General features: G+C 46.9%; 2 protein-coding genes across 2 annotated transcripts in view; one reads left to right on the top strand and one right to left on the bottom strand.

The window, feature by feature from the left end:
- Positions 1 to 22227, bottom strand: part of LOC135388272 (uncharacterized) — a 363678-nt gene that overhangs the window by 162032 nt on the left and 179419 nt on the right. The gene's annotated exons all lie outside the window — the stretch shown is intronic.
- LOC135387648 (uncharacterized) overlaps positions 1 to 22227 on the top strand; it is a 49837-nt gene that overhangs the window by 18881 nt on the left and 8729 nt on the right. Inside the window, exons 6-8 of the mRNA XM_064616756.1 lie at positions 5677 to 5902; positions 18307 to 18466; positions 18523 to 18638. Coding sequence (XP_064472826.1) covers positions 5677 to 5902; positions 18307 to 18466; positions 18523 to 18638 — 502 coding nt within the window. The remainder of the gene's footprint in view (positions 1 to 5676; positions 5903 to 18306; positions 18467 to 18522; positions 18639 to 22227) is intronic.

The raw sequence follows: 22227 nt of genomic DNA, 5'->3' as shown, positions 1-22227 counted from the left end.
ACAGCCTTCCAGGACATTGGCTGGTAGGACTAGCACTTGTGGAATTCAGAGTCACTCAAGCGAATGTCCAAAAAAATGGATGCATACTTCTACAAACAGTTCGAACGTATAACCCAGGACACTGGCGTTAGCCTTGAATAGATCTAAAAGCAGTGCGCATCAACCCGCAAGGAACCAGAGTCAGTGAAAAAAAGAAAAAGAAATCGTCCATGTAACCAAAAACCTTGACGATGCACTTACGATTCGATGTTTCGCACACCACAGAGTCGGCTGCACCCAAGAATATCTCGCATAAAACGGGTGACACACACGAGCCGATGGGAGTTCCTTTCTCCTGAATCCATAATGGTCCAGGCTTTTGAACGACTGTAGAGGAGAGATAGACGGTAGCTCCATGAACACCGGAATGGAGGTACCTGCGTTATTTTGGAACCGAACTCGTCCCGAGCGCTCGATGAGATTTTCCACTAACTGGAGAAGCTCGACGTGTGTAACCGATCGACAACAACAATCAACATCATCAACATCAGTTGAAAAACAGGCATGTTGGTCCTTTAATCTCCCTTGACGCTGTCTACAACAAGTCTGGAGTTGGGAATAACGAAAGGGTCCGGAATATCTAGTTGGGAGTGATTTTTCTTCGCTGCTTCTAAGGTTCTTTGCAAGCTGCGGAAAGTCAGCACTTCAACAAATGTCCAACACACTGGTCCGTACCGTCATTTCATCGTCCACGGAAGAACTCCGGAAATTCTTGTCCAGTGTCTGTTCGCTCTTCAGCAAGTAAAGCTGCTGAGGCACTACAACAAATCCACCCTCTTTGTCCACAATTACGCGGTAGACCACCGCAGACTCACAGTACTGCAAAACTTGTTTCATTTGTCGTAGCTGTGGCTTGGGAAGAGGGATGCCTTCCAATGCAGGAAACCTGAGCATCCTCCAGCAACGGCTCGACCACACTCCTAATGTACACATCCTTATTTACAGAAGGCTGTACACTGAACATGGGCCCAAGGCTGAGAATCTTAGTAGAACTTTGGGGTGCAGGTTGGCTCCCTGAGGAGTCGACGGGACCGTATTTTTGGCCTTCTTGAAGCACTTGATCAGCGTCGACAGGCTGAACCTCTACAGGTCCTCAGCTAAGGTGTCCCCCATGCTGTTGTAGTATATGAAACTGTTCGTAAAACTTGGACTTGGCGCATATTCCATGTAGCACAACCACCGCAACACCTCCCTGGAGAACCTGACTAGACGCCAGGCCTAGCCTCTCAGAATCTTGGAAATTCTTCGCGTGTGACATGGTGTGGGATCCATGAAGCCACAGCGTCCGGATGTCCTCTGGGACAATATAGTGGTAAAAGGCAAAGGCGTGTGTGCTGAGCGTCGAGGAACAAACATGACGCCAAACAACATTTGAAAGAGTAGGTAGGGTCAAATAAGCAGAGCCTAATTGTACCGGAAGTATTCACTTCGAGATGGAACGGTGTCGGTGCGCTGCGGAGAAACGCTGGACTACCGTAGTGCTGGTAGATTCCTCGCGTCATCTTATTTTACACGTTTATTCCGCGTTCAGTGCAGTAGGTGGGGCATTGGGTAATCGAAGTGATCCTCCGGTGAATATGCACTAGAATTACGGAAAAGAACCATCAACTCCGAACATGACCGGCGTGTTGATAGGTTGATCTCTCAGCGAATAACGTACCAAAGCAAAAATATGAGGTAGTTGGTGTGACACAGCTAGGGAACGCTGCCAACGGGAGAAGACGGGCGGAGGATTGGGACAACACAATACTAACCCTAAACCACAGGGTTGTGGGGTTCAGCACAAGGGGCCGTACGTTCAACATGGCATCTCTTCACCTTATAGGGACGCCCTGAGTTGTGTGAAGTACTATATTGGGCAGAATGGTAAGTGTCTTGATGTTAGGCAGCTTGAGCATGTGGCTGCGATGAAAAAGAGCACGTCCAGTGGTCACCTTGCACTAGTACATTTTAGGGATTGCGGGTGCACACCTTTATTTGATCGCACTTCCACTCTGGCCAGGCATCCCAATCCAACGGTGAGGGAGATACACGAAGCCTTCAACACTTATCGGTATGGTTCCGATTGCGTTTGCACTCCGTCAACTGCATCGTCATCCGTTGCTATTGATCATCTTGGTAAAAATACAAAGAACGCTGATATCGTCGTTTGAGTATTTTCGCATGCACGGGTTGCTTTCCTGTTTTAACCGGTGCACTGCTGAAGACGGCATCAGTGTCTTCATTGATTGTTGGGTTTAGTAAATTTTCAGTTGGGAGTAAGCTGGTTCTGTTGTGTTCCTGTGTGTTTTCCCATGCCCGTATTTGCCCCTTGGCAGCTTACACTACTATGTCAGACCAACTACTCCAACTTTGCACATTGGCATTAAAATTCGTTTTGTCAGGGTGCACTACATTTATATCCTGATGGCGTATTTCATGTTTCCAGGGGTTATTTACGTGATGTTCTTCCGTGATAGACGATGACATCTTAAAATGTTCAGTCTGTTTCGCTGTTAATTGGCATAAACGCAATTTCCCTTTTCCACAAAAAAAATTTCCTTTGCAAGGCCGCTTTCCACACAGCATAGCATCTCAGCATAGCAGCCGAGCGCGCCGGTAGGACGGGTAAACGCGAATGGGCACAAAGAACATCCAAGGGACATAATACCCACTTAAACCAAACGAGTCGCAGCAGTATAGGGTTACCCACATGGGAAACACTACATGGTATCACCAGGTCTTCTGATTCACTGAGGAGGAGGGGCGGAAGCCATTTCTGCGACTCCTTGCATGCGTGCAAAGTGTTACAGAACGATATCACTTTGAATGTTGTTACTTCGGGACAAGTCAACTACTACACGATGAGAAAATAACTTGACAGACTTGACTTGACAGCCGTAACCAGCGGAGCCATAGGAGCGACCGCGATGAAAACCAGCCCGTATGGAACACCCCGTCACACCTTACAGTCCATTAATCCATGAAAGATTGCCGCCGTGTTGGTTAGAGTAACGTCCGATAAAAGGAACTCGGCAGTTGAACGCAACCCTCAACGGCCAACTGTAAGTCAACTCTGCCCACAAATCTAAACATGTATGTGATTGGCTTGGGTGCGCATGACGTCATAACGTGGTGCGGACGCTCGATTCAAACTACTGCTTGTCTCTGACTGAGTTGCGAAAACAACTCGTTGCAGACGACGTACTCGTAGGAGCACATATGTATGCTTTTAAGCCAAACACGTAAAATATTGGGGAAAACATGAGAATCGCATTCCTGTCTCCTGAGCTACGTTCGCTACATTTCTCGCTCTTGTATTGGTAAGGAGTACAGTAATCACAACGATCACACAACGATAGAAGTAGGGGGAAAGGAATGCATTAGATGAGAAAAGTGTTTAGAAGAACAAGAAGTGGCACGGATATACGTGCTTCCACTATGCGAATTGTGCGAAGACAATTATTATGACAGGACCCGTGCAGAAGACATAATCCGGCAAACATCCTCCTGGTTTGTAAAGTCGAAAATTGAGTGATCTCTGTGGACGCCATTGAATGAATCGAAGCAATCTGGAAGAATAATGTGAAGTGCTAAACTCTGGTTTGGTCCTGTACGGTGGATGTGGTCAATGCGCAAGAACGTTGTCGTTCTGTCGTTCTGAATGAATTCGTTCTGTAGAATAAGGAAACCGGTGGGAACAGGTGCAAACGACGTGGCAGGTGGTGATCTCGGATTATTTTCTTCTTGACATCTGGGCTATGTCCCTTTTACACCGTGCCTGCTCTCCACTATATGGCTTGAGCTGAGCGGGGACTGGACATTGTCTGTGGGTACGTGAGGTGCGACTGCTACTGAAGTTTGACCGCTACTGAAGCGAGTGACGGTTCTTCACAGCGATTGGCCGGAGTTGCTGCTCTAGGCATTCTAACTTGATTATATAGGTGCAATAAAAGCGTCTACGGAAGCTGTACGGGAGCCTACCCAAGCAGCACACATTATTGGGCCATTATTGGCTGGTCATTGGCGATACGTGTCCAATATGGGACCCGTTTCGCCAAAATTTTCCCCATATTGGCTGACTGGGCAATATGTGCCTCATATTGCCCAGTTTGAGTCAATATTTGGAACACATGGCAATAGGGGCCCCATATTGCCCAGTTTGAGGCAATATTAGGAAAATCCTGGCAATATGGGCCCATATTGTCCGTGTACACCCCATATTAACTGAAAATGTAGAAAATGGTACGTACCCATGTTGCCCAAATGCCCAAGCAGCACGGCAAGATTGGACGTTGAAGCGTGTGAAATGCCCAATTCAATATGTCGTTACATCCAACAACTTCCGACAACCAACTTCCAACAACTTCGAACACTGTTAAAACAGTCAAAAGACGTGGAAATGCCATTGTAACATTCACTAGAAGTCAACAACTCAACTTTCCCCTTTCTGAAAGCAGTCGCCATCTTGCTTCGCGGTGCCAATCGGTCGAACCGACTGAGAGCGAGCGTGGTCCTTTGAGCGAAATCACGCTCCCACTACTAATACGCATGCGCGACAGCCGGATCGGACGTTTCATGCGGGATAAAATTCCACTGATTGCACTAATAACGGAATTGCGGCAGGTCAAGTAAAAAACTTTGATAGGCATGTTTGATATGAAGGGACGGCTCTTCTGTAAAGCTAAGTGGTTTCAGTTTACTGCAGACAGTGTCAGTTGCTTAGGATTATGTCCGTCACCGTCACGAAAGCATTTCGTTCCTTGTACTCTCTGAACGGGTAGGAAATTTTTGGTGCATATACTATTGCGGTCTCAATGAAGGCTCCTGAGGGATGTTTGGCATTGGCAGTTCCGTGGGTTTGCCTGCCTAGCACTAGTTGATTCTGCTCTTCGTTTTTAGGTTGAGAGGAGTACTATTTTTGAATTGTGATGTGGGCAAGCCTTCGTTTATCCCATCCTACAGTTGGCAATACGAGGGCGGGCATAGCACCTGGTCTTCCTTTTAGCGGCGATGCGGTGTTATTTTTGCAATGCTATGCAACGTGGATCAATAAGAAGACCTGCAGAAATGAAAAAGCAAAAGGAAGAGAGAAGTAATATCAGTGGTGGGTTTTAAACCGGATAATGCTTTACTATTACACGGACTCCCCGTTGGCGTTATCACGAAAATATTGGCGCGGAATATGGGCAAAATGGGTTTGCCAATATGGGCAGCCCATATTGATCCAATATGGACCCCGGTTGCACTCCCCATATTGATCCCATATTGGCAGCCCATATTGGACCAATATTGACGTGCTGCTTGGGTACCGTTTCAGTGGACGACTAACGGCAAAGGCAGCTGCAAGGGGGACACCCCCCGCAACTGCAACAGTCGTCCCTCCTTGTCGCACAAGCCTTGCACTTCCAAGATCCACACTGGACTTGGTGCGCTGGCATCCACTTTGTCCGACCTGCAGAAAGTTAAGGGATTACGGTACACATGTTTCAGTTAGCCAAATAGTAGGGCAGAGGGCCAGCCCAATGCTGAATAAACCTGGGACTACATTGGAACCCTCTTATCCAGCGCAGCAGGCAAATACTACTTACGGGTTTTTGCGTTTGCGACAATTGCAGAGATTTGTGCCCTTCTTACTTGTATAACTTTCTCTTACAGCTGTTGTGTGTGTCAGCGAGCAGCTGAATCCACCAACAACGCCCTGGGACGACTTCATCGCTACTCCACTCCCAAAAGGTATCTGCAATTACGTCTTCTACAGCCTGGATTCCGAAAGCATCAACATCTACCAGAAGAAATACGGCCCCAACCACACTTTTGACAGGTTTTTGAGCTACGTAGAAAAAAATTCTGATCAGACCTTGGGGATTGACATATCGCAGTTGTAAGTATCCTTCGACTTTCCCATACCGCGGCATCACAACACGTGTTTCCATATTCGCCTTACATTGCGGAGCACTTCATCTGTCGATCACCATTTTTCAAGTTACTGAGTGACTGCGAGCTTTCCATTGCATACCTAAAACACACCGTGAAACACAACCGCATGATACCCTGTGTCCTGGCTTTGTCGCAGCGATGGCTTTCCCAGAGCCCCAAGCCTCTCCGTCATACACTCTAAAAAATATAACTCTTTCTTGGGTGTAATGTGACGATACCCTGACTCCCTTTTTGGTGTATATATCATCCTCTGGCAAAACTACACCCCTCAGAAAGGGTGTTCTCTGATCACCTCTTTTGGTGTAATCTAGCAGTACCCTAACTGCCTCCCTTTTTGGTGCATGTCTACAACGTCAGGCAAGACAACACCCTTCAGTAAGGGTGTTATGCCGAGGGCAACAGAAACACAACGGTTAAAATAACAGGCATATTCTTTATTTGAATTACCTATAATACACTGCATACACTGCAATAAGAATTACATAGTCACCGCACAATCCAAACCATAAAAGTGTACACCAACATGTCGACCAAGAGAAGTCCTGTCTCTGTAGTGAAAGAAAAAATGAACTGTGAAATGCCTTAATCAAATTAAGGGCGAATCACAAATTACATGATAGTTACGCAGGTGGCTGAATCTAGAGAAGGATTAAGAGTGTACAGAAACACAGCCTTCGTCAACATGCAAGCAGCTCAAGGTAGAAAGTAAAGCAATCGATAAATGATGATGATGATAAAAATGATGAGGCAATCGATGAATGATGCGGTGCAAAAGCAACTCAAGCTATAATAAGCCAAAACCATGGTAATATTGTGACTAGTTAAAAATCAGACGATTATACTAAAAAAACGCAGAAATTAAGAAGCACACAATCATAGTGTAGTTAAAAGACCAATGTCCCTACAAAGCTGCAATCGGTAAAGGGTCAGCGAAGTGTCGGTAGTGAGACCCGAACCCATACCTCTCTGATTTCTGGTCAAGTGTATACCAATTTCACAATTCTGACATCGCCAACACACAAGCTTGCCAGGGCCTTGTTCAGAACACGCGCACAGCCATTGACCGGAAATCAGAGGATTGTGGCCTTGTGGTTTCATTGCTCGCTACCTCTTGCTTTCTTGACTCTTGCAAGCTGCTTTACTTGCTACCACAAATTGCACCAACTTCGTTTGTTACGTATACCCCTTGACTTTGCCTAACGGCCACATGTGACCGTTACAACGCGACGCGCACTGTGCTCTGATCTAATCCGTGCATTCCACTTAAGGTTCAAACATAATCTCAAAATACCCGCTTCAAAGGCACCTCAATCAACCAGACAAGCAGACAAGACAAAATACACCGACAACACTTACCAAACAGCACGCTGCAGCGAGACGCTCGGACAAGTTACTCGATCCAATGGGCACGGCGCATCTGTTGCTTGCATACGTTCGAGACCAGGAACCATAATCCTTGCAGTGCATACTAAACTCAGATGGTCAAATGACCTGCCCAAACGACCTCACCAAACGACCTCCCCAAAGAACACGATAACTACCACAACTAACTCAAACCGCCATAGCCGGAGAACACAGAGTAAACAGCACAGCACACTGTTGCCGGACCTGTCGTAGCGAAACATTAGAAATTTGATGGCCACTACACCTTTTTCACACCAATTCTCTAAATTACACCCTGCCGAGCAGGACATACACATATTACACCCTTTTCAGACCAAAAACAAGGTGTATTCCTTTTCTTGAGGGTGTAATAAGGGAGTAAAGCAATTGATACACCCCAAATACACCCCAATTACATCTAGAAAGGAGTTTTATTTTTTAGAGTGTAGCACGCTCCTTTGTCGAACATCCGTCATCTTTCTATTCTCGATGACAATGAGACTTATCATTAAACACGTTTTCCTTCTGAAGAAGAAACTTTTCAGTTCTTGTGCTGCCCTCTAAGAGTTCTGCAAGGGCTGCTGGCCTGTAGGCACACTCCAGCGTAAAAACATTTCGCTGCAGTATCTTTTAAGACTGGGGAAATGTACGCGTGCAAACACGGCATAAGTGAAACACTCGAATTCAGGGCCGGATTTTCTCAATTTTTTTTTTTTCTGCGCGAAAACTATTCCGCAGAAATAATTCATTTTACCGCTGTTGGTCATCATGTATGATGAGCTTCTAAATATAAAAAAAAAATAATGAAAATGCAGGAGGTAGATAGGACCTCCCTGCCTGAACTGACGTGAAACCGGCCTACAAGACCCTTACACCATTTCGAGAGGATACAGAAGCTGCACCGGTCGACGCAGTACCGTTTTGTCTGGCAGCTTCACTGCGCAGGCCCGCACCACTTTGTCACGCCCCCAAAACACAGTAGCAACTCTTCGTATCTTCCACATGTGTCGAGGAACCTTTTCTTCGCTAATCAACACCACGTCACCCTCCTTCACTGGCAGAGACTTATGTACACCCCAACTATATGAGCTGAACGAAGTTGTAGTAAGTACTCTTTTAGCCACCTCTTCCAGAAGCTGTCGATGGGTCTTTCGTGCTTCATCCAGTTAGCTTTAACTTGTGCACTCGTTGGTCGTGCTGTTGATATCGGAGCCATTGGCAAACACGTGAGTCTCTTTCCCGTCAAGAAATGTGCGGGAGTTAGAGGGGAAAGGTCCCCTGGGCAGTCACCAAGATAGGTAAGTGGTCTTCAATTCACAACTGCTTCAAGCTGCTGTAAGTTTGTGGTCAGTTCTTTAAACCCATATCTGTTACGGCCTGAAGGGTCCCTTTCACAGTTTTTACCAAGCGTTTCCTTGAAGGTTAGTGCACTGTCAGTATATAGCACTCTAGGTATGCCTCGCGGAGCAATGAACCGGGAGAAGGCTAGCAGGAAGCATTCTGTGGATATTTTAGATACGAGCCCTAAATGAATGGCTCGAGTTGTCGCACATGTGAGGAGCAAGATGTAGAAGTTTTCGTCGCGTACTGCTGCCTTGAAGAAAACAGGACCGGCAAATTCAATCCCGACGACTTCAAACGGCGTACCAGCTTCTACTTGATCCTGTGGTAGTGGAGCCATTCTTGCTGTCGCTGCTTTGGCTCTGTACCTGGTGCAACCCCTGCAGTGAAAGATTACTTTTATCACAATCTGCCGTCCTTTTGGAATCCAAAATCGTTCCCGAAGTTCAGTTAGGGTATCTTGCACTCCTCCATGCAGAACCCTCAGGTGCACAGACTCCACCGTCAGTACCGTAATTCGGGTCGGGTGGAAGCAGAATCGGTTGCTTTACCGTTCCTGAAATTTCGAAGAAATGGAGACGTCTGGAGATCCGCATGATTCCTTTGTTGTCAAGAAAAGGTGCTAGCTTCCGGCCGGGTTCTTCTCTAACGCCTTTCCTAGACTCAGAGTTTGCTTCTCGAGTCCATATCTTTCCTCTTGAGCTCCTTTCGTCCAATAGTTCTCAGCCCAACTAATGTCCTCTGTTGAGAGTGCCCCAAACACCCCTGGGGTACCTGGTCGGCTATTGTAGATGAACCGTTTGATCCACGCTGTCACTCTGAGAGCTCTTCGCAAACTGCTGAATCGATCGAGATCCAGTACAACGGGAGCTCATATATTGACAGAACTTTGCATTGTAGTGGCATCATTGTGCATATCATCTTGATCAGTAACGTCATTTATTTCTGGAAGCACCGTCTGAGCAGGCCATTCGTCCTCGTCCTGTTCGAGCCAGTTTGGTCCGTTCCACCATGTGTTACACTTCTCAAGCTTATTCAGTGACTCACCCCTGGTCAATAGGTCGGCCGGTTTTCCTTCCCAGGACAAAATCTCCAAGCTGATACGTCGTACTTTAAAAGCGATAAAACCCCCGTGCCGGGGAACAAGTCAACAGACGACACAACACACAGGCACCTGTGCCTGTGTGTTGTGTCGTCTGTTGACTTGTTCCCCGGCACGGGGGTTTTATCGCTTTTAAAGTATGCTGTACCGAACAGCCCAATTTTTAACCATTTTCTGATACGTCGCTTTTTTCCTGGATCTCAATAACTCTATTTCTTACAAATTGAGGGGGAGAACCTCGTACCCAACAAAGGGTGATTGACGAATCTGTCCAGTATACGCAGGTCACTTCCTTCAGCCGCGCCAAGGCTTCAGTTATTTTTGAGATAGTCTCACTCCCAACAGGGTGCCCATAACCTCTAGTCGTGGTAAAGTCAGGGCCTGCAAAGGAGCAACCCGAGCCTTTGCAAACACCAACCCGACCTTCGCTGTTCTTCCACTTGCTATGGCTCTTAAATACAAACAGGCTCCGTATGCACAATGACTAGCGTCGCTGGAGGAGTGAAGCTCATACTTGAATGCCGGATTAAAAGCGCTAAAAGTGCATTTTGAGGTCATACTAGAAGTTGTAATTTCCGTCTGGAACGAGACACCTATTCAGTGCGATGTTGTCCAACTTTGGCAGCTCCGCCCACCAGTTACACCACTGCTGTTGTATGTTCCCAGTCAAAGGCGTGTCCCAATCAAGCTTCTCCTCCCACAAATGTTGAAACAGCATTTTGATTCAAATGCTGAACGGAGAGAGCATGCTCAGAAGGTCAAACAGCTTCGTTGCTGCGCTCAGGATTCCGCGTTTACTGCTAATGAGCGCTACACCATCCTCTACACTCTAAATAATTTTACACCTTAAAGGGTGTAAAAGAACATGTGCATGGCGCGCACCTTTTAAGGTGTAACGGAACACCATCAAGAAATCAAGGGTGTAATTGTATGGAAGGGTGTAATGTAACCTGCAGACCGTAGAACAGGCAGCTGGAAATTATTACAGCTTCACTGCGAAAATATAGTGTTTCTAGTTTTTACAGAAGGCACATGCTTGGCAGTTTGGAGTGTCATTGTGGCTATCTTGGCATCACTCTTCGATCACAGCCATGCAAAATATTCTTTAAAAAGTCAAGAATATACTTTTCTCACACTGAACTTGTAATACTTTTCAGGTATACTACTCAGCTGTACCCCGTGTGAAGCAAAAATAGGACATCGCAGACACATGTTGCACAACACACACATGTTATAGGTGATTGATGTGGGCATATGCGGGCATCATACATATCAGACACAATCACAAGAACTGAATAGTTATGCTTTTATTAGGTTGACATTATGCCATGCAGCATACATATCCTACATTACGTAGGCATGAAGGTATTCAAACGCATCACTTCATACAGCTTTATCACATAGTAGTAATTTTATATTTTCCAGTCATCTAACCTTGAGGGGTTAGATGACAGTGTACCAAATGTTGAGTAACTGTGCATTTGGTCTTTATATCACAACTTGTATCACAAGCTTAAGTTCTGAGTACCACAAGCACTCCAACACTGCACAGGAACAGGAATACATTTAGCCTGTGTAATGGAGCCTGTCCCACCTCCAAATATACCCTCTGTTGCACCCTCATCACACCCTCCTGACAATGTCTCATAAAAGGGTGTAATCCACCATAGTTAGACCCTCGAAAAATTTCAAGCCAAAGGTCCTAGGGTGTAAAATAGGTGTAATACATGAGAATACACCAATTTTACACCTTTAAAGGTGTGACAATATTTAGAGTGTAGCATGCGTTTGCTTAAGACATTCAGAGAATCGCCGTGCGTGTCCCACAGTATACAGAGAACTTTCCCATCCTCACTGCAACTCGTCTACTTTCTTGTCTACCGTTGGTGTCTTGTTCACTAAACCAGGGTGTCGAACCGAAACGTTTTTCGTTCCGGTTTTCGTTCCGGTTACATCATAAACGATCCGGTACCGGTTCTGCTCCGGAGCAAAAAAATAACGGTTCATACCGGTTTTTAACCGGTTCCGCTTCTGCTGGGAATATTTATCCACACAAAAAAAATCAATGTTACAAAATGTAAACCCGTTTATTCCGCATACATGGTATTTAATATTAATAGACAGCTGTGAAATTGGTAGCTCCTGGTTCCTGTAGGTTACTGTCTGTTCAAATAGGCTTTCTCCTTTCTTGAAGCATATGCTACAAACGGACGTGATGTCATACGTAAAGTACTTTCTTGCTGAGTTGGAGCGATCGCGTCCCATCCGATGTCTGTTGCTACTGTCTAGCCAGCAAGCACCACCGCACGAGTACGACGCAAATCGAGGAACAGCTTCACTCACAAACGCGCTCGACGGCTCCGTTTTATTTTCTTCGTGTCCTGTCCACAAAAGAGTTGCCACTTCGCACGGGCTTGCCCTCGCGTATACGTAAATGTATTCAACTTAGCTGCTCTCAAACAAGGGACGCGTTGCGCGACATTACCGATAAAGAAGCCGTTATGCAGGCCCCTTGGGTCGCTGTTTAGTTGAGGAGAGTTTGCGGGATAAAATTAGAACGAACAGTACGGCACATTGCTAGAGAGTCACATGTACCTCTAAGTCTGTGTGCGTGCGCGAACGATAAACCATTACAAAGGGAGCCTAAGGGTCATAGTATACCGACATACATTCCACCGTAGCCGTAACCCTCGTATGACCGTAACTCATAACCCATAACCGTAACCCATGACATGACTTCAGAGCACACGACGTCTGTTTCATTCGCCTATCCGTAGTCCAAACCGGCGAAGTTTTTTTTTTGGACCGAAAACCGTTAAATATATTTTTCGGTTTCCCTCCTGAGCGAAAAAAACGTAAACGGTTTCGATTCCGTTCCGGTTCGCACCAAAATAGCGGTTTTTTTCGGTTTTCGGTTCCGGTTTTCGGTTCGCTCCGACACCCTGCACTAAACTGTTTTCGTACCTCTTCTAGGTTTGAAATCCATTTTCGTAGGTTCATGACAGCATCCTGAAGGATAGATGAAGCGTCGTTGTATATCGTTATTGCTCCATGCACAGTTGATGAACCCGTCAATAGGTCGTACACGTAGACACTATTGACGATCTGCCATCCCGTCCGTTGGAAAGGCCCGTTGACGTTTTCTAGGTGATGTCTCCGTGTGGCCGCCAAAAGAAAGGGGCTCGCTGTCGTTCGAAGGGTACACGTGTCATTCTCCACACTTCCACCGGATTCTGAGAAATATCTTCCGTAGGACCATCTTGACACCACAGAAACCTCAAAGCGTCTCTGTCCTTTTCTTGGACCTCAACCTGAAGAAAGGCTTTCTCAATGTCTGCTGCCAGACCGATGCGGTACATTCGGAACCGTATCAAGACAGGTAGAAGATCCGTATTCAGATTCGGTCCTTTCTCCAGGCACTCGTTCAGTGAAGCTACGTTAGGTGCATGCGATGATCCATCGAAAACAACACGAAGCCTTGTGGTTTCTGATTCCTGTTTGACCACAGCTTGGTGCGGCATGTAATATACTTGCTGAGGTTCTTTCCCGTTCACTGACTCCCCGAGCACTTTTTCCGCATGTCCGTCACTTGCCTTCTCCCACATTGCAGCGCGGTACCCTGCCATGACACCATTTTTCTTTCGCTTTTTTAGGAGTCCGTTGAGCCGGCTCTCGGCTACTTCCAAATTATCATTACGAACGAAATCGTTCTTCCGCGAACCTTCTGCACAGTTTCCTTAAATTGACAAAGAACTTTGTCGTCGTCTTCATCATTGCTGTTTGCGTCCGTAATACCCAGATGTTCAATTTCCCAGATCGTGCGTGGCATCAGTGCGAAGCACACAAACTAGAGTGCTGTCTTTGTTCTCGAGTGAGGATCTAAGAGATACCGGTCCTTGAAAAGTCCAACATAGGGCAGTGTTGATGGCAGCGAGATTGTTCTGGGCATTGCTTTGCCGTACCTGACTCGTCATGATCTTCCACATTTGATAAGAGCCTAAAAGCACGCAAATTCCATCTTCTGTCCGTATCCATTAGAAGCGACGTTCATCGGCTTGGTACTCTTCACCTAGAAGAAAAGTACGCACGTCCTCGTTATCCAATGGGCATGTCACAAGATCTTCACACATGAAGGGTACCTCGATCGCTGAAAAGACATGTACCTCCCATCCGTACCGACTGCGTAAGCACAGTTTGACCAAACGCTGACGCTGCTTCTCCTTTGTGGAAGTCCTGTTCCCGAAGGTATTTATCGTGACGTCTATTTCTCCGGCAGAAGGAAGATTCAGTTTGCTGGCAATGTCTTGGCGCACGAAGGTTCTTTACTGTCTCCGTCAATGACTCCTCTGCTACGGCCCATGCCCTGAACGTTTGAAGTAATACGACAGTAGTAATACGTAGTAATACAGTAGTAATACGTCTTCGCTATCTATACCACCAGCTCGCTTGCTATCTCTCCATCCTCTCGCAACTTTCTTCTCTGCCAGGGGGATGACTGCGTCGCACAGCTTCGTTATGTGTTGCTATGTGTTGCAAAATACGCAATGGTTGGCCATTTCCCGAGCAGTGGTGTGGAGAACTGACGCTGCCGGTCTTGTCTTGAATCCACTATTGTTTCAATTATTCGACTGTCTCTGATATCCTCTCATCTCGTTGTCCTCATAGGTACATCCGTCGAACTTGAGGTGATCAAAGCTTTCGATTTCAATTAGGAGAAACGTAGTTCCAACAATCGCTCTTCCAGCGGTACTTACTCCAGCATTTGTCCCGTCTCTATTGCCTTTCAAACGTGCTGTGCCAAGCTGCTGGCCTCTCGTCTCAGTACGAAAATAAATCATGGTCATTTCAGTCGGCAACGCTGAAAGGATAGTATCTGTCAGCATTGTTGCAAAGGAGTTGCTTTCAACACCCAGTGTTTTGAGACCTGGCACGTTTGATTGGACTTGATCATATAGCTTCCTAAGCCCTCGAACATCTTCGGGAGTTTTAATTGGAGGCAATGTCCTCAGTTTCGTCAGGTACTGCCTTTCAATGCGACGCTTGTCTCGAAATCTTTCCACCAAGATTTCAATGACGTCGTTGTAGCACACTTCCGAAGCTTGTAGACCTGATATGGCGGCTGCAGCTGCTCCATTTAACAGTGACCTCAAGTAGAAGAACTTCTCTGGTTGTGAAAGGTTACTGTTGTTATGTACGGTTCCTTTGAATTGTTCCCAAAAGGGAAGCCACTCCAACAGGTCGCCTCGGAAACGCATCAGTTGAAGCTTTTGCAGACGGATCCCTGCGTGATTACCATGAGGTGACGGCGTGTGAACGGCAGACTGAGTCCCATGTAGTGCCACATCCGTTGGCGCGGCCACCTGAGTGGCAGGCGTCGACACAGAGGTGAGCTCTTGCAAGGCGACACGTTAAGTTAGAAATTTCCTTTATAGAGTTTTCTTCGTATTCCAGAGCCATTTCATGTTCCACCTCTAGTTCATCGTCCTTGAGATGACCTTCAAATTCTGAATTGGCATCCGTGAGCTGTTCAAGGTCCACGCCTAGGCGTTCCAACAAGCTTTCGAGGGTCTTCCGGTCATTAAGAGTGCTGCTCAGTGCATTCTTGGCTTCTCCCACAAGCCTCATAGCTTGTCCCCTCCGAGACGTCCTCTTCACCTTGAGACGTTCCATAGTCAATCTGAGGGCTCTGTTTATCCAACAACCAGTAGATCACTGCAAACTAAGACTCCGTCCGTGAAGCGTTTCCCGGGTTTCGGCACCAATTTTTATGTTCTGGCTTTGTCGCAGCAATGTCTTTCCCAGAGCCCCAAGCCTCTTCGTCATAGCGCGCTCCTTTTCCGAACATCCATCATCACTCTATTCTCGATGACAATGAGACTTATCATCAAAAACGTTTTCCCAAAAGAAGAAGAAAATGTTCAGTTCTTGTGCTGCCCTCTAAGGGTTCTGCAACACCCCGCTAGCCAACAGTCACCCCCCAATGGCCTTGCTCTCTCCCTTCATTTGTCCCAAACATGGGGGTGCCGTCGTATGTATTGTTCTATAGACGAAAGCGTGCTGGGCAAACGCAATGCATTCAAGACAGGTCATGGCCACACGTCATAAGAACTGTCACCGCACACGTGACCTTACGGAAGGCCGCGCACGTGAAGAGCGGCCAAACCGCATGTATCCGACGCGTTTGCTCTTTCTGTGCGCCCTTACTGGATGCAATGTCGTCCCAGTAATTCATTTTAACCCACGGTCTCGCAGTAAAACTGGCAGTTTTGCACATGGAGGCTCGTACTCATGACCAGCTTAAAAGATGTAGTGACGACACCGCGTTTAGACACACTGACCTGATGTGATGTACAATAGCCTCCTATGTACTACATGCCTGCCCAATGAGGCAAATGCGGCTGTTCACGCAACCGTACGGGGGGCGCCAGTTTCCTAGGTCGGGAACACGGACATGCAGAGCAGTCACAACCTTTGCCTACCCCGTGCAGCAGTCTGTGTAGGAAGACGGCGTCATGACCAATACTGCTGATATCGCATCGAGGTAGCTATCAACGACCTAGGAAACTAGCGACACTAATGTGGACGACCGGCGCCTGTGTATTCCGGTATCATTGGGCAGGCATGTAGAGTATAGGAGGCTATAGATGTACTAAGTAGAACCATGTCGGCGGAAAGAGCACCGTATATTTTAAGCTGGCAAAATACGTTCATCTCTTGACTTCATGCAAATGCAATATGCCACCAAGCGCTAAAATAACCTCAGGATGACGTTGCCTATGACTTGTGACAACAAGAAGGTGGAGTGCACTTATGCTGCTGTTGAGTGTGCTTATGTATAGTTGTGTGCACAGAAGTGCGCAATTTTATCCTTGTGGAATGAAAACATAATGGGGAGGAGCGGGAGTGCATAGCGTCGTTCGTCGTCCCGTTGCGTCGTTCATGATTTCACCAGGAAACCAGAATATGCGGTCTCACTATTCAGTTTCATACTTTCGTCATGAGGCGCCACAATGCCGGGCGGTCTCCCATTGGTCCCAACATAAGACACCCCGCGCTGATTGGTCACCCTGTCCGCACCACCGCATTGCGCCTGTCGAGAAGGACAGAAGAGAAAAATCGTATAGGTTGTGATTTCCTTGCTTAAACCGCGAACGACACAACCAATGAACCTCATTCCTTTTGGTATTGCTGTTGATGGAACATCTTTCATTCAGCGAAGAGACTTTTTTTTTCACTTTATTACCCATTATAACGTCGCAAGAAGAGGTCCCCGTCGTGTTTTCCACAACACAAGGATGATAATTAGCCTCGACAGTGATTAGCATTGCCGTTCTGCTCAAGTTCCGTTTTTCAAGTGTAGGCTGCTGTAGGTCATACGTAACGTGTATGAGGGCGGTCGCGATAATCCCAGACGGTCGCAAAACTATGCTGTCATTTTATTCCTCCTGGACCACTGACCACCTTATCGAAAATCCCACGCGAAACAATGGCGCAGTTCGACTATTATTGGACGGAATACATGACGAGAGCAGACGCCGGATGTTGGGAGTAGTCCGGAATTCGCTCTCTGGAAAAACGACAAAACTGCGCTCCCTGAGAAGCAATGAGGACGCGACCTCGACAAAGTGAATGCCGCAGCCACAGTGGCCGTGGCCGCAGGGGCGTCTCAGAGGAGTCTGGACAGCGCCTTTCCTCCTCTGAGAACCGCGCTCTGACTCCTCCGCTTAGGGGGTGACGTCACGCCGATGCAGCTTCTGCGGCCGTGAAAGCAGCGCTGACCTTTAAATTCCTTTAATATCTAAGCACCTTTACGGGAGACCGTTTTCCTTGTGCGACTGTCCCTTCATGGTCTTGCAGACAAGCATAAACTCCTGCGAATACATACTCTTCACTATACAATCACTATACTGAACATATACTGAACATCAAGGGCGTGGTATGAGGTGACGCTGCCTCCACTTCTTCTAAGGACTGGACCGCGAAATGATGCAATCGAATGCCACCGTCGGCTGTGCCGTTCACCTGAATTCACAATAGCGTTCTTTTTCTGTCAACTTTCTGTCACTATGTTCCGCAAGTTGGCCCGGACGGCGTAGTGATTCCCATATCTATCCTGTTTCTCCCACTCTTTCCTGCTGTCGGTGTCTTTGCATGGCTTATAGCCGCAATTGTTATGCAGACACATGCCATTTTTGAACGTGGTTTGAGTGACGTCAAAATCGCTGCAAGGCTCCGTCACACTGTGGAAGGAGACTGCCATGCAGGGAAAATATTCGCAAACGAACATCGCACTAGCAGTCTTTGGATTTGCGCGCACAATCAGGTGACCCCCACCGAAGTCGGTAAATCCTATCTCCATAGATTTTTTCTTTTTTTTTTTTTTTGCGAAATCGCAACGATTACGATAAGGTTGTGGTGGTATAAAATTCACAGAAATCGTTATGATGTGGATAAATTGCACGCTGCTCACGTTCTGTCGTTAATCTGCGGTTTTTCACTTCAGATTTCTTATTTCATTACAGCCATGTTGGCCATACCAATGTGCAACTCAAGAAACCGGAAGGAAAACAGGCTTTCAACGAGTATTGGAATAAAGGATTCAAAAACTTCGCAGTGCTCGATCTGGAGCTTACTCCGAAATCTGTAGACGCCGACTTCACAGCCGTCACAACGCTGATAAACGTATGACATACTCCATTTCTAAACTTTATCTATCTGACGCTTCAACATATTTGCAGACGATCCGCAGAATGAAAACCGAGAAGATGTGCATCATCATAGGCATCTCTATCCTACCGTCCGACCACTCGGACCTGTCGAACCTGCCCAAGAAGGTCTTCAAGTCCCTAGTTAGGTAATATATATTATACGATGTTCCATGAATGGTTAATATCCCTAGTAATACCTAATACCCATCTCGCACGGTACGCCTAGAGACGCTTCAAAAGGTGATTTGTGTCCCGTGACTATGGAGAATCTCCTTTCGGGGTACAGTTCCTGTCGCGAAGAAGAGATCGGACACTGCGTAGCGTAATATAACTTCGATAATAATGTAGAAATCACCGTAGCACAGGGAGCATCCCTGTGGAAGCTATTGAGGGATGCTCGCACGTGCTCTGTCCACGGTAGCTCTAAGGCAGTACATGAAACCCAGAGCAAGAGGAACACCAGAGCTTTGCACGGGCCTTATTTTCTAGGCCCGTGCCTGCCCAAACCTAAACATTTTGCCGATCCGAGCGTAATCCATCGTCTACTGGGCTTAGCTCAGATTCTCAGCGTTCTGTACACCACCGGCATGGATGAGCGGGTTCAGGTGTCGAGATCGCTGGTGGTAGCCAAGGTCGCGCTGAAGACTGGGAGGTGGTGGGTTCGAATCCTGCCACCGGCTGGTGCTCTCTGCGATTATCGTTGAGATTTTCCAGATGAATGTCGGCAGTTTCCCCTGAAGTCTACCCAGGACGTATACTAACCCACCTGTCAGCCGCTCCCTGCTGCAGTCCTCTCTCCATCTGTCCACATCTGTACGCCGCTCATACGTGCTTCGGGTTTTTTTAAGTTTTAAAAAGTGTACTGTATCTGGATGCCTGTCCACTTATATAGCCGTTCCTGTTCACTCCTGGTGGTAAAGGCTACGGGCAGATCAGAGAGGTATAGCAGACAGGGTATACAGGGTACATTTTATCACAGGAGTTGTTCGCGATATGTTGAAACCGAAACGGGATAAATTCGTGGCAGAGGAGCAGGGTCAGAACCTGTCTACGGTGATATGTCTGGGCGAAAGACACTCTATTAGGGTGATTCTTTCGGTCTGAAGAATGGCGTATGTACAGAAGAAATCCTGCGATGGCTCATGTGGAGAAGCGTCGTTTATTCCATACCCTCGTTCCGCCGGTGTGCGCACATCGGGGAGACTGGCAGATGTTTGAACGAGAGACTCTGGGAACACAAACAAACCAAATACAGGGGCCGTGAAATCAAATGAAATCAGGGGAAACTTGTTTACTTTGTTTGTTGGACGGAATACATGTTGGGTTGGTTGGTTGATGGTTGGTAAAATAACAAGGGTAATAACTTTGTTTGTCTTCACAGGAGATGTGTTGGGTTCAGTTACCGAACCATACTATTGAGTGTGAATATTAACCGAGATTTCGTTCCACCAAAATTTTATATTCCTCAAATGATGTATATGTCAGACAAGTCGTGGAAAATTGCAAATGCGTTAGTTTCCCGATGGCAACTTTCACAAGTAAACAGGAAAACCTGATTAGCAAGGGGACGTGTTTCTTTGGGGTACAGAAGGGGGGGCGATATGTTTAATAATAAAGAAGAGGATATACAGAAGGGACAGAGAACGAAGATATCGGATACAGCCTACGCAATGTTTAGTTTGCGTAATTTGGTCTTCCTTACTATTCCCCAACAGCACACAATATTGTGCCCATATTGGCTGTTCATTGGCGATACGAGTCCAATATGGGACCTGTTTCGCCAAGATTCTTCCATATTGGCTCAAACTGGGCAATATGGACCCCACATTGCCCAGTTTGAGCCAACATGGGGAGAATTCTGGCAATATGTGCCCCATATTGCCCGTGTACAACCCATTTGGAATGAAAATGCAGTAAAATGGTACGTAGCCGTGTTGCACAAATGCCCAAGCAGCACCGCAGGATTGGACGTTGAAGCGTGTGAAATGCCCAATTCAATACGTCGTTGCATCCAACAACTTCAACTTCCCGCAGATGATACACATTGTTCGAAACAGTCGACATACGTGGCGATCCTATCATAACATTCACTAGAACTCGACAACTCAACTTTCCACTTGCTGGATGGAGCCGCCATCTTGCTTCGCGATTCCAATGCCAATTGGTTGAGCCGACAGAGAGCGTGGTCGTTTGAGCAAAATCACGCGTCCTACAACTAATGCGCATGCGCGACAGTCGGATGGGGCGTTTCATACGGGCTAAAATGTCGCTGGTTCTAAAATGGCTAAAATGATGACGGAATTGCGCCAGGTGAAGTGAACAGCCCAATGTTTGATAGGATAGGATGACTCTTCTGTAAAGCTAGGCGCTTTCAAGTTGGTGCAGGAAGTGTGAGTTGAGAGGCGTATGTCCGTCACTGTCACTAAAGTGTTCGCCTCCTTTGTATCTCGGAGCGGGTTGGAAATTTTTGGTGCATACACTACTGCGATCCCAATGAAGGCTCCTGAGGGATGTCTCGTATTGTAGTTCCGTGTGTTGGGTAATCTTGTAGTTTATTTCTTCCCAACAGTGTTACACATCAATACACAATACATTTTTGGTACACAAAGGAATGGTTCCGAACAACGCCGCTCACACCGATGAACTGACGCACCCTTTCGTCTCAATACACTTGAGAATACCCTTTGGATTCTGAGTATACGGTTACACTCTTTCTCTCTCGCCTGGCGCTGGCTGGAGCTTCTCACTTTTCTTTCTGGCGTCTACATCTTCATTTTTTTTTAATCCCCTACACGTGGGACTGCCTGGGTCCTTCAGGAAGACGGGCATAGCACCTGTTCTTCATTTTTTGGGCGGTGCGGTGCTGTTTTTGTAAGGCTATGCAACGTGGATCAATAAGGTCTGTAGAAATGAGAAACAAGAGAGAAGTAATATCTGTGGTGGGTATTAAACCGGATATAAAGCTTTATTATTACGAAAATATCACGAAAATATTGGCGCAATATGGGCAAAATGGGCTTCCCAATATAGGCTGCCCATATTGGTCCAATATAGAGCCTGGTTGAACTCCCAATTTTGGTCCCATATTGGCAGCCCGTATTTGACCAATATTGGTAACCTTGGCAGCAGCCCGTATGCGTCCAATATTGGCGTGCTGCTTGGGTTGGAAGTGCGACTTCATTGTGTTTGCCTTTTTATTCGTCTCCTTCGCAACATACAGTTCTCACGTTATCCACGTTTTCATTAGCTGTCGAAGTGGGAGGTCTTCCGAAGGGAGATTTCGCCCGTCACACTTCCTCGGCACACAGGAAAGGCCGCATGGGCACTTTAGGCCGGTATAACGCACTGTACTCATAGGCTCTCCTTCAACTGCTCGAAAGTCTAAGCCACATTTTTACCAAGCCTAACACTAAATTTCATTGCACAACGATATGCGTATTTTTCGCGCTCCATTTTCGTGACGCAGTGTCGGTACAGAGGTCCAGCTGCAACGGCGTACCGTTGAAGCTCGAAGTGAATGTAAACAAGATGTCTACTCATCGAGTATGAGTAGCGGGTAGGAATGTCACCTGTTGCCAGTTCAAACGCCGCGGGAGCAGCGGCATTACTTCGATGCAACACCTCGTACTTCTCGCGTGGTGCGGTGCTCCAATGCGCTATTTCACTCAGCTATCGGGCTGTCAACAGACCGTTTTTACAACTGCTCATGCGCATGCGCTGCTGTGCCGATGGCCT

This window comes from Ornithodoros turicata, chromosome 3 (assembly GCF_037126465.1).
Source record: "Ornithodoros turicata isolate Travis chromosome 3, ASM3712646v1, whole genome shotgun sequence".
NCBI lineage: Eukaryota > Metazoa > Arthropoda > Arachnida > Ixodida > Argasidae > Ornithodoros > Ornithodoros turicata.
Note: the sequence above shows the minus strand (reverse complement) of the source record. Positions and strands in the feature narration are given on the sequence as shown.